General features: G+C 34.9%; 1 protein-coding gene across 1 annotated transcript; it reads right to left on the bottom strand.

Annotated features, from left to right (window-relative positions):
* Positions 1-4891: 4891 nt before the first annotated feature.
* On the bottom strand, positions 4892-10295 carry LOC110008017 (uncharacterized). The gene is made up of 4 exons (XM_088858259.1): positions 10240-10295; positions 8178-8265; positions 7571-7760; positions 4892-5451 (listed from the first exon to the last, which is right to left on the bottom strand). The coding sequence occupies exons 1-4, from the start codon at positions 10293-10295 to the stop codon at positions 5117-5119; spliced, it is 669 nt and encodes a 222-aa protein (XP_088714385.1). The 3' UTR covers positions 4892-5116.
* Positions 10296-13718: the final 3423 nt, after the last annotated feature.

Raw genomic sequence — 13718 nt, forward strand, 5'->3', positions numbered from 1 at the left:
TATAACTTTAACACCTTAAAATGTGGAATGAAGGTGCACTTCTAAAATCCTCTGATGAAGGTTGTTTTATTGTTGTAAAAGCATTAAATTGATCATCGAGACACTGAGATGTATAGACATAGAGAAAAAAAAAGAGAATTCAAGTCCCAAAAATAGTACGTCTTGCAACAAATTTTTTGGACTGTCCATTTTCAAGATTTTTATACGTTTATAGATCTTTTCTATTTGAATCAGTTTTAGAGTTTAAAGCTCTATAATTAGAGATAAAAACAGATTCTTGTCCCATTCTAAAAATTTTCAAACACCAAAATTATATCTCATGAGGTACTTTGATTGTTTAAGTTTACAACCTTCTGCAAATCACGCCCTTTAAAAAATCCCACCCCAAATTTTTGTTATTGCATTCATATTCTATTTATGAGTTCAACTGCTGCTATTTGTAAGTTCAACTGTTGGTATGTTGGCTCTGTGAGTTCAACCGGTCCTATGTTAGCTCTGTGGGTTCCTAAAGTTCCACTGTGCTCCAAGGGCCTCCTCAACTAAGCAAATCAGGACCTTAGAGATTCGAAGTTCTTCAAACCAGGAAGATTCTATTTTCCTCTGGAACCCAAGAGCCACCTTGGCTGCCAGAGGGTTAGCGGGTCGATCAAAAACCATATGGTTAGTGGGTTGATCAAAAACCATATCAAATCAACCTTGAATTGAACAAAATGAGGTGAATCATCATATCACGGAAAATGTACACCAATTTTTAGCAAGTCATATACCAGCTCTATAAAATTGGAGAACTACTTATTAAAACATCCCTCTCAGACCCCACCATAAGGTCTCAGAATTGGATGAAACGAGGAGGCTTTTTCAAGATATGGCCAGAAGGACCTCTCCGTCAATTTTCATGGACTTTCAATAGTCCGGCAGCAAACAAGCTTTGTGAAAATGCCAGGCTGCCTGTTATTTGAAGGGTCCTTTGATTGAGCCACCATATCAACGGATGATATATCAAATGATCTTTGATCGAGATGAAACTTGGTGAGATTTTTAATCTAGAAGATTTCAATATTACGCTCCAAATTTTAAGTGATTTGTGAGAGTTTTCAAGGACGTAAAATGGATCCAAACAGCCATGGTTCGAAGGTTCTTCTATTTGCAGCAGGGCTTTCGAGGACCAGACTACAGACCTTATTTTCTCCTTTGTCTTGGTATGTCCCAAGCTGAAAGTTGGTAAGAATGATCATTTTCCAACACTCTACAAACCCATAAAAGCAAGGGATAAATCCTTCCAAGATTTGGAAGTGAATTGAAGGTCAAATCCAAGGCCAAAATGGGTCTACTGCATGGGCAACAAGGCACGATGAATTCGAAACTCCAATATTCGGAAGAGTTTTTGCTTGTGATTCAGATCACGAGACATTCGACTGAATTCTCCATCATCTCATGAAGAAAAGTTTGCACAAAACTATATCAAATGGCTAGGATTGAGCAAGGATATGAGCCCATTTATGAATTCCACCCAACAACAAATGAGTTCACCTAGGGTCTGTCCCAAAACAAACCTTGGGCAAATTTGTGAAATTTTGATTTTTTATCCCAAAAACATGCCCCTCAAGTTTCCAAGGCAGGAGTAACCCAAATTGCCCTCTTCTTGGCCTATAATACCCCTATGCCATGAGGAAAGAAAAGCAATTGGCATTAAAAAAAAAAGTGCACGCATAGAGACCTTGTGAATAACTCAGAACAGAGAGAACCCAAAAATAAGAGTGATTTCTTAGAGGGATTAGGGGAGATTGGATATCAGGATTTGCCCAAAGCTTTCCTTGTGATTTCTCATTGAGATCATATTTTAGCCGAGAAGAATATCAAGATCCAAGCACCCTTTCAAGGAGCTAAGGAGAGGAAGAGAACATAGGAAAAGTATAGTCCCTCCTTGATTTTAGTACAAGTCGGATTTCAAATCGGGTGGTGTCATTGATTAGACTCAAAATTCCACGGATCAGCCACCAAGTCCATTTCATTAACAATTGCTTTCAACTTTAATACCTGCATCCCTTTCTCCTCACTTTAAACCCAAATCCTTGTCTGAAATCTCAATCCAATGTTTACTATTGTGAATGGGACCTGATCATCCCACCTCAGAACAACCATAATGGTTTTCCATCTTCCCCATCATTGGGGTGCAAATTGTTCCCATTTCCCTGTGTCAAAGGATACTCTAGACTATATAAACAAGCAAATTTTAGAAAGACTCGAAACCACACAAATGGCTGACCAAATATGCATAAATAGCTGTGTGGAACTTTTATGACAGCTCGAAAGGGAATCCAGGTCTACCAAATGTTGAGGGATTGTTAGGGTCCACGAAGGCAAAGAGTAGTTACTGGGATCCGAGTGAGGTCAGATCCCGATCGGAGTTGGGACCACAGGATCGAGAAATACACAAGGATTCGTAGGATATGGATCGATCCGTGCATCCAAATTTATCCAAGATCAAATGAAAAGTATGTGGATGGAGGTCTGTCCAGCTTTCAATCGAGTCTCCTTAAGAAGACATAATCGTGGTACTCTAGCTCAGAAACGAAGTCAGTTGAACAATATGATTAATATTTGTCTTGAATTCGGAAAATCCAAAATATCATTAAATATAAAGAATCACATTTTTAAAATATTTTTTAATTTTATGTTATCATTAGAGTCTGTTTTAAAGTGAGAATGAAATTGAAAACCCAAATGATGGTTCAAATTTCAACCCTCATAAAGAAGCTCTAGTAGCTCTAGTGTTTGATGGAAACTTAGTATCCTTATTTTCCCTTGTTTGGGTCCTTTAACTTACATGCGATTCAACTCATCATGCACTCCCTAAGTTTGGAGGAAATTCAGAGGAAGAAATGGGTCCAGAGGCAAAGAAAGATTCAACCTGCAAAAAATCTCGAACGGTGGATTTGGTCAATGAGAGGGCACTAGAGAAAGTTCAATTATATAAAGCTTATGGAGCTTTTAGTTAGTGAAATGAAAATTATTTTGGGTAGGATATGGCAAAGCTTTACCTTTGTAGCTGTTCTCCTTCATCTGCAAGTTCCATAACATAATATATTAGCAACTTAGATGTTATGGTGTTTATTTTTATGATTCACAAGTTCAAAGTTCAAACTTCAAGCTTCAAACCCTGGTTGTCATTGTGGGCATTGGGACTATTTCTCACGATTGATCTCTACACACAAGCCAATTCAAATTCAAAATTTTAGAGAAAAATATTCGTGGAGAGAGAGGTTATGAGCTAGGGAGATAGAAAGAGGATGGATGGAGGAAGAGGGAGGTGATCAATGCAAGAGACTTGAAATGGACTAGTTATCCTCGGTATCAATATAAAAGAAACTCGATACATGATTTGGATGAGATGGATTTGGATCCAATTAACCGGGGATTGAGATCCCCAACTTTGTGGATCAAGTTCCCTTGTATATCAATTTCGAAAAATAAATGAGAAACAACTAACATTCCATAAAAAAAAAAGGGGCAGTTATTCATTTTCATTCAGTTACATTTTTTTTTTTTTTTGGGGCAACTTTTTCATCAAATTTTCCCCTAGACTTGCAAGTGAAACCAAATTTATGAAAACCTCCTATTGGGTGATTGAGATTTGTTTCACTGACCACAAAGTTCATCATTTATGTAAAGGTGCGGTTTGTATAGAGCTTAGGCTCTAAACAATCAAATTAGAGCCTACCTTCAAATAGTGTCAGAAAATGTGGCTTCAATATTAGAAATCTTTGTGATAGTCTTAAAATATATTTTCATCTTTATTTATAAAGTTTAAAGCTTTAAAATAGTGTCAATCGATCGATCTATGAAAACTTGAAAATCTTAAAAATTGACAGTAAAAAAATGCGTTACAAAATCACCATCTCCAAAACTTGAAATCCATTTTGTTCTCATGTTCGTGTATCTTGATGTTGAGATGATCAATTTTGAGGATATTTGGTCATCAAAACAATCTCCTCTAGTGAAATTTTTGTGGTAGGTTCAAATTTGATTGGTTAGAGCCTCGGCTCTATAGAAATTTTTCTCTTTATGAAAATGTAGATTAGCATGCATATAGTAGTAAACCCACCTGGTAAGGAACCACAGTCCAAAGGTGTCTGATGGTGGAGTATACAATCTGGTCGTCATATACATCCCATATACAATATGTTTGTCCATTGCCAATGGGTGGTGTGTGCTCAGCAGAGATCATTTTTACAATGTGCTTTCTAGTAAGAATAGAACATATGATACCTAAAGAAAAAGTATGTAAGAAAAGTGAGATGATAAATCACTTCGATAAACAAAAGTAATTAGTCTTTTCAATGAGAAGTCAAAAACCAACCTTGGATTAGTTATTGAGGATCATTGCCGACTATATTGGTTTGTCCATGTACTCTTGAATAGAACCACGCAACAGCTCTTCATGGTAGTATTAAAAGAACCATGACCATGTTATTTTCATGCTCAGTAGTTCAGTCTGTAAAAATGTGGCAATAATGTGCATTAAGAGAGTCCATAAGGTAGTGCAATCATATCTAGAAATAAGCTCACCTCAAATTCAAATCCATCTCAGAATTTCTCAACTAATATAACTGGAGACGTACCTAGCCAAAAAATAACATGACATGATGCGTGCTGTTTTCTTCACATCAACCCAGTTTCAAGCAGCAGCTGGAACATATTACAATGCCCGAAAGGAACAATGGGATCATGTTATGAAGTCATTGCAAGTATTCGATACTAGGCAAAAACACTACCTTACTTTTCGGGGAAACATTTTGAAAATGAAAACAATGCCTCATCATGATCATCAGAACCTTTTCCCTACTATTTGGGATCGTCTATACGAATCTTGATCCGTTATTCTGCTCTATCAAGGGTCATACTTTAAAATATTGACTACAAAAGATCTTGAAAATGAAAATACAATAATTTACATGTTACAGAAGCTTCTTCAATTTACATGGCACCATTATCTTCATCTGAATTAGGAAAAATATCACTTTCTAATTTACATTTAGCTGTTCTAGTAACGTTCTTTTTAATTCTTGTAATTGTGAAGCAATTTCTGGCGTTCAGAAGGCGAAGCAGAGATTAATCATTTGCTAAATCCAAGTTTTTCCATGCCCTTGCACTGGGCTAGGAGGCCATATTGACTCTGCTTCTCCTCATTCTTCTCTATTTCACACCCAACAGTCCCTCTTGCTTTCTGCCCGGCTACTTCAAGGCCCTTTACTTTCAGCTTCTCTAACTTGCTACTACATTCAGTGGTATTATTGAACAAATCAGGGGCACTAAGCTTCCTCTTCTTTGGGTTCGTAGTGTTTTTGTCAGATAAATCCATGGAAACACTCTTGCATATACCTGCTACTCTCCCTTGGGGGTTAGATCCAAAGTTGACAACATCTTCGGTTCTATGTGCATACATGATACCTGTTCATTGAAATGCAGTAAGCGCAGAAATTAATACTTTCTAACATAATTTATAATGGCAAGGAACAACGTAAAATACCAGTCCATTCCATAAGTTATAAAGAACAACAAAAGGAAATTCCAGTAAGCATGCCAGAAGGGAAAAAGAGCTCTCATTAGTAATTACAGCAACATTCAACAAATTGCTAAAGAATGTGGAAGGTTAAGAGAACAGTTCCAGCTAATGATGAATGCAAATACAAGAATAACAATAAGGATTGTGTTTCATGGTTACTGTCCTAATATTAAAGACAATACCTTGGGTGCCCATACACTTAAAGAGAGAAGGGAAATGCAAAATCTTTGCCTTAAAAGACACATGGCTCATCATAAATTGAATGATCCTAGACATCAAATGATCAATCCTAGTTGGGAACGATCACAAATGCAAAAGCTGCTCTACTTCTCCTGATCTTACACTCACAAAACGGTACCTACTGAAAATCCATGTCATGAAATGATTAATCCTAGTAGTGGCATAATCAACATAAAGATTTGTCATGCAAAGCACTAGTCATGAGGTAAATCAACAAGCTCATTATTCTCAATGAACTTTCAGAATTTTTTACATCATTAACATGGAATTTTAAAAGCATTCAACGTTCCTTAATCTCTTGTGGGGAGCACCATTAAGATTCAACACAACTGCATCTGTCTCTTTAGACACATACATCATCAACAGTGGGCCATCCCTGGATTTATGGTATGTTCAGTTACCTCATAGTTCAGTGCTCCACTCGTTCTGTGCCCTTTTCAAATAATCATTATTGACCAAAGTCACTAAATTCGTAGACATCCTGAATTTCTGGTTCATATTTCTTCTCTTTTATTCACTTTATTCAAATTTTTTTAGTTCTTTATGGGAACACTTTACACCTTGTCTCCTTCTCCATTTATGTCCCTCAAAGCATCTCATCTATGGTCTTCTCAATCAGTGCAAAAGAAGTTCCCAAGTATTCATCCATCCTTTTAATGTTTATTCATATACATAAATTTTTTCTTGTCTTCTCCTTCATCGGAAGTAAAATCAAGGATGCACTTTTTGAAACTTCAAATGTGGAAATTGCAATATTATGAAGCCTAATTTTGAAATATCATAGGACATTCTAGACAGCAGCAGCCTCTAGATGCAGCATCCCAGGTAAACATAAATATAGACAATATCTCATGACTCATGTCTCACACTACATGGCTGTTATCAGGCCTAGGAAAAGCTAGATTTACATACCTCCCAATCCCTATATAATTTGGCATCCTTAAATAAGTCAATAATAATCAGGACTATATTCTCAATTGGGCAAGGATATGACATTAACTCTCAGCTTTCATGTATGCAAGTGCAAGTGAATATTGTCTGTGCGCCTTCGGTTAAAAAATATGACAACCATATCTTTGGAAAGAGGTCAAGGATTCAGACCTTGCCTCGTCCAACACAAGTTGAATTACCCAACATAAATGCAAGTGTTTATCTACCTTGCAAATAATATTTCCACACATCATCTTCTGTTTAGTCTCAATAATCTTTTACTTCAGACAATGAAGGACCTTGAATTGTTTAAACTCTCAAATTACATCATCCCCATTATGCAATTTGTTGTAGAAACGTAATAATGGGACGGGGCCTTAAGAGTTTTTGTTACGTCTTTTATAACTCAATCTTTATAACTGGAAACCTTATGTTTGGAAGCAGAGCATTGGAGACTGCAAAAATTTATGAGACAACATGAATTTTCGATGGAAAGACTTGTAGACTGCATATTTACAATTTGCCAACACGCAGCCTCTGATCTAAAATCCATCATGGAAACTCCAGTCCAGAAAGAATACTTCGTCACGAGTATTATTTCCATTAAATGAACCCTACATTTGGATTTGGACATGTACCTGTATCTCTTGGTCCTTTCTTTTTTCTTTCATTTCACCAGGGGAAGGAGGAGAGGGGACCCTATTTACATATGTTAATGTACTAGAAATATTCAATGCGGTAATGCAATAAATATATTTCAGAGATTTGCACCAATCAAAGACATGCAACGGAAGAGAAGAGGTAAAGAAAAAACATGCTACAGTATGACTTTACCCAATTCATCCAGCAGATCTGCTACCATTGGCTCTCTTTCCCTTTTGCTTTGCACAGCAGCTTCACCATTTGACAGCAATGCTTTATTCACTTGTGAACTGTTATGCAAGCTTTCGGTTACATAATCAGTTTCACTTCCTGTTTTGTCTTGTGTGTGTCTGCCTTGTTGTTCAATGATCTCACTTGTGACCTACGGGTTAGGGCTTCTGCAGTCCATATGCATTTTGGAACCTACGGGCTTAAGTTGCCACTGGCTTCTCTTTTTTTTGTATCGTGGATATAAGTGTGTCAAAAATACCATCAAACATACAGGACCATCTACTCACAGAAAGGAGAGTGCAGGGAAAGAATAATCCGTGTAACATGCACGCGCGACGCAATCACGTACACCTACACACGCATGCATGCACGCTCACACATTCACCCATGTACACCATAGAAAAAGAGAGAAAGATAAACACATACACATAGGCATGTGTGGCATGCACATACACATGCGCATACATACGGTGAATGAAACCAATGGAAAGTAAAATAAGAATTCAATTATTTCATATATCCTATTGAATGAAATGAATGAGAACTCACATGTCATCTCCAAGAATACCTCCATGATTGTTCTCGTACAAACCATACAAGAACCTCTCTCGCTCTCGTTGATGCTCAAGAAGCCGACAGTTGATAGAAGCAGGAACCTGCAATAGAGTATAGAACCAAAAAGTATTTAGCAAGTACCCTCCTAAGCATGTAATATTTACATAAACCGTATGGTCCCCCTATTGCTTGAATGAATCAAATTACAAGTTTTCGTCCAAAGTAAAAAATGAATAATATTCCCAAACTTAATATATAAAGGACCCCGTTTCTATGCAGCCAAGCCTGCATATTTAGAAATGTGAGCCTCTTAATAAATCTATTTTTGAGATAGATTTTAAGATTTAATATGTAATCTCTAACATGGACATCATGACTATGAATAAATAAATAAATTTTTAAAACTAAAAGTAATAATTCTAGTAAGAAAACTTTTGGACAGTTAGTCTTAATTAAATGTGCAAAAAAAAAATTTAAATTAGAAATGACATTTTTTTAAGGAAGAAATATATGAGCCATTATTTTACTTTTTTTGGAGGGACCAAAGTTTGCATTCATCTTTAGATGCATGGTCTATGTCTCACGGGATGCAATATATAAAGGGAAAGCTTTCTATGTCCCCCTACAACATAGAAGTTCTATCCTTCTCCTACCATCCAGCCGTCGATTTTTTATCAAGAGAGCCACTCGTCGTTTGATCTTTGATCCGACGTCTCAGAGTATTTTATTTTTAGTTTTTTTTAATTAAATTTTTCTGAATATGAAATTTGGTACGTGCCATCTTCTCATGGGGGCGCACCTATAAAAAATATTAAAAATATTTTTTCGATAAAATATAATGACTAAAATACCCCATAAAACTTTCAAAGGTTTTTTTATTATTTTATTTTATTGGAAATTTTTTTTATATTTTTCGCTAGTGCGAGTTTAATAGGGGATTGGACGTCCAAATTTTGGTGTCAAAATAGTTTATATAAAAAAAATTAAAATTAAAATGGTGTAGAGACGTGACATTATGATTGAGGCAATCTTAGCCCTCCATTTAGAATTGACGGTTGGATAAGGAGAAGTATATAAGTTTTATATTGTAGGAAAAATATAAAAAGCTTGCCCTAACTATTATAGGAGATATCACTTACTAGATATCTACACATCTTACTACTAGATATCTTACACATCTTACTACTAGATATCTACACATCTTACGAGCTACAAAAGGCGCCCTAAAGTTTGTGCATTCCAATTTTAGGAGGTGCCTCTTAAAATTTGTGCGTGTCAATTTTGTACAAAGCTATAATTTTTAGTTGTAATTTGGAATTATTATAACTATTTTATGTAAATTATAATACGTACTATATATTACAAGTAATTTTGTAATAATATTAAAATATAATTAATATATATATATATAAATTTATATATAGTATTTAAAATACTTTTACTAATTCGATCATAATCCTATATATTATAGATTTATTATATCATGTATTATTGTATTATTATTTTAGTTTTTGTGTAATATTATATAATATTTGTATATTTAGTTATTTTATTTTCTATTGAGTCCTAAAATATATTAAAAATATCTTCTATTAGATATTTTGTGATATCATTATTTACATGTTATACTTCAAAACTTAGAAGTAGAAGTCCATGTTATTGAAAAGATATGTCATTACATTTGCGGTTTGTAAAGAGCCTAGGCTCTAAACATTCAAATTAGAGCCTACCTTCAAATAATGTCAAGAAATGTGGTTTCAATACTGGAAATATTTATGATAGCCTTAAAATATATTTTCATCTTTATTTATAAATTTTAAAGCTTAAAAAATAGTGTAGATCGAGAGATCTATGAAAACTTGAAAATCTTGAAAATTAATGGTCCAAAAGTGCATTACAAAATACACTATTTCCAAAACTTGAAATCTATTTTTTTCTCATGTCCATGCATCTTGATGTTGAGATGATGAATTTGAGGATATTTGAGCATCAAAACAACCTCTTCTAGTGAAATTTTTTAGGTAGCTCGAATTTGATTGTTTAGAACCTCAGCTCTATATAAACTTTTCCCTTACATGTTACACTTCAAAACTAAAAAGTAGAAGTCTATGTCATAGAAACGATGCGTCATTATTCAATTTTTTATCCATATCAATGTAATTATCTCTAATTTGTTTGACTTTATTTTCATATATTCTTCTATTTTAAGAAGGTATTTTTGACTTTTTAAAATTCCTCCAAAATAAATTTCAAATTTAAAAAGATTCCTGAGTTTTTGAATAATGACTGGATCTTTAAAGCAATTTAAAATTACAAGCTACTGGGGGTTCAAATCTCTGGAGTTCTGGCGTTCAAATCTTTATAGTCTTGTCAATATTGATCCCCTCTGTTAAATTATCGCTACTGGGGTTGCATACCTGCAAATTTCAAGCTCACTAGTCGCAATACATGGTTTTTTGGATTGAGATTTTCTGCTTGAACATCAGAGTATAGGCTCTTGTGCATTATTTCAGCGAACTTACGGTTATGTGTGCTTATTTTCTAGAAATGTTTTCTGTAAATTTACCTTAATTTAGGCATCAAGATAATTGGACTCGAATGATGTTATACCCTTAATAAAAGATGATTCCAAACCAAAATAGAATTCCTAATCACAAACTAACAGCCTTGTGCCAGAGAAACACTATTTTATCCTCAAAACGATAATGCAACTTTTGGATACTAAGATTTATTCACGATTTAACTTTTGGATACTAAGATTTATTCACGATTTTAGTGCTAAAGGCATTTATGCAAACTTTGTGAATATAGCTTGTGTGGGACATTTAACAGTCATTTAGCCATTCAGAAAAAGAGGCTCGTAAAAGTAGTTGTCAAGTTAAGGGCGTACATGTAATTTGTGATTGTTGATAGTGTATGTAAATAGGCAGTAATAAGGGTCATTCTTCCCATATGAAAATTGACTTTTGCAACTCTCTCTTAACACACCTTTCTCTGCACATACAGTGAACTCATCTATCTATCTCTATTTGTTTTTTCCTCTTCCCCTCTAATCAACACTAGATTCTGGTGCCTAATGTAGGCTTCAAGCTGGGTGCATAGAGCTTTGGAGCATCTTAAGATATCTTTTCATTTTCCTATATCATAAGGACGAGTTGTCCTTTTTATGCACATCTATTACAGTATCAAAGGGGGGAAAATATCATCTTGAGAAAATGCTCCTGCGTACCCGAAAACAAGAAGGATTCAAGTTTCTAATTTTTCGAATTTATACTACTTTTTAACCTTTTTCACCCAACCAATTTTTCAATCAAAATTGCAATATAAATCCTGAAGATCTTTGTGTTGGAGTTTGGTTGGGTAAAATCGAGGCAAAAAATGATACAATTTCGAAAATAGGGACTTGAACTCTTCTTGTTTTCGGGTACGCAAGAGCGCATTCTCAAGACGATATTTGTCCTCCTTCGATTGAGTATTGTTGTGCATAAGGAGGATAATTCGTCCTCGGGGATACAAGAAAACAGAGAGGTCTTATAACGATGATCCTAAGCTCTATGCCGAGCTTGGAACGCACACAATAGATACCAGAGTCTTGTTGTATTAGAGAGAGAAAAAAAAATGAGTTAAGAAAGAGAGTGTTAGCCCACTGGTTTACTTGCTGGAATTGCAGAGAATTGTCTGTTGAGAGAGGCTAAACCTTGTTTTAAGTGTCTAAATTCATATGGGTAGGAGGGCCTTTGTTATAGAGCACCAAGAGGCTACCCATTTAGTGTTGTGGTGGTTACATACACCACCCAACAGCTATAAGTTACATATGGTTCAACAACTACAAGTTATATGAGTTACATGCATGGCTGTCGTTACAAGCCTCCACCCAACAACTACCAATTATATGTAGTTCAACAACTACAAGTTATATGAGTTACATGCATGGCTGTTGTTACAAGCCTCCACCCAACAACTACCAGTTATATGTAGTCCAACAACTACAAGTTATATGAGTTACATGCATAGTTGTTGTTACAAGCCTCCACCTTATCAAGGGCTATATGACTGTTGGATGTCCTACACGTATCAATGGCTAGATGACCATTGGATCCCCCTACGAGCCGGGCTCACAAAAAGATTATGAGCTACGAGCCTAATCCGCACACGTGCTCAGGTGAGGGGCACTTCTTGCGAGCGAAGTGCAAAGTGAGCAAGCTACCCAAGCACCCTTGCGCCCACGCCCTCGCACAAGCAAGTGCACGTGTTGCACATGCACCCTCTCTCTCCTTTGTATTTAGAGTATATTGTATAGAAATCCATGCTCTTAAATACACCTCAACAAACTCTCTTCTCTTCAATGTGGGACTCAACATCTTTCTTTCTCTACAAAGCATTTTAAAAAATATCTATAAAACCAAAATGATGGTTTGAAATATTTTTAAGCATTTTTCAAACAAAAAATACTAACACTATGAAGATCATATGAGTTGGTCAAATGCTTATTTTTGTTGGATTTTACAATGGTTTATTTGATTTTCCAGTGGCATGATGAGCCCCATTTTATGTTTTTGATGGAATCCATTGTTTTTCATTGGATTTTGTCTACAGTTTTTCAATTTTTGTGGTGTGTTTGATTAACCCCATTATATATTTCTCACTTTCCAACTCTTTATTTGGAAGAATGATAATTTGGTAATTTTCAGTTTTTAAATATATTAGGATATGGATGGGTGTGATTTGTATAGAGCCTAGGCTCTAAACAATCAAATTAGAGCCTACCTTCAAATAGTATCGAGAAATGTGATGTCAATATTGAAAATCTTTGTGATAGCCTTAAAATATATTTTTATATTTATTTATAAAGTTTAAAGCTTCAAAATTAACGTAAATCGACTGATCTATGAAAATCTTGAAAATTGACAGTTCAAAAATGGGTTACAAAATACACTATTTCCAAAACTTAAAATCCATTTTTTTCTCATGTCCATACATCTTGATATCGAGATGAACAATTTGAATATATTTGGGCATCAAAACAACCTCTTCTAATGACACTTTTGATGTAGGCTCAAATTTGATTGTTTATAAACTTTTCCCTTTCTGGATTTGTCTCTTTTTCCTCTCAAAAGAAACTCTAATTTATCCTGTTGATTGTGTAAAACTTACTCCCATAATTATTGAGCTCATCAAGCTGATTGTGCCAAACTTACTCTCATAATTATTTAGCGCATTCTAAAGATTTACGCTTGCAACTTCTTTTTTTGGGTACATATGAACAACAACATATATTGTACTCGTCCTGGATCTTCACTCTTTCTTTGATTTTCACCATGACTACCATCCAAGTTTTAAAACTCTTAACAATTGTATTTTCAACTTTTCAAATATAATTTATACTTCATTTTAAGTTTCATATCTACAAGTAAACAAGATAATCCATACTGCTCAAGAGAGATTCTCATGTTGAGAATATTGAAATCCCTTGTTTTACAGATGTGCTTGGCAGTATTAACATCCTTTACTCTCTGTGTCCCATTTGTTCAGTAGATACACTTGGAGTTATTAA

Source organism: Amborella trichopoda, chromosome 2 (assembly GCF_054954075.1).
Source record: "Amborella trichopoda isolate Santa Cruz 75 chromosome 2, AtrichopodaSantaCruz75HAP2 v2.0, whole genome shotgun sequence".
Taxonomy (NCBI): Eukaryota; Viridiplantae; Streptophyta; class Magnoliopsida; order Amborellales; family Amborellaceae; genus Amborella; species Amborella trichopoda.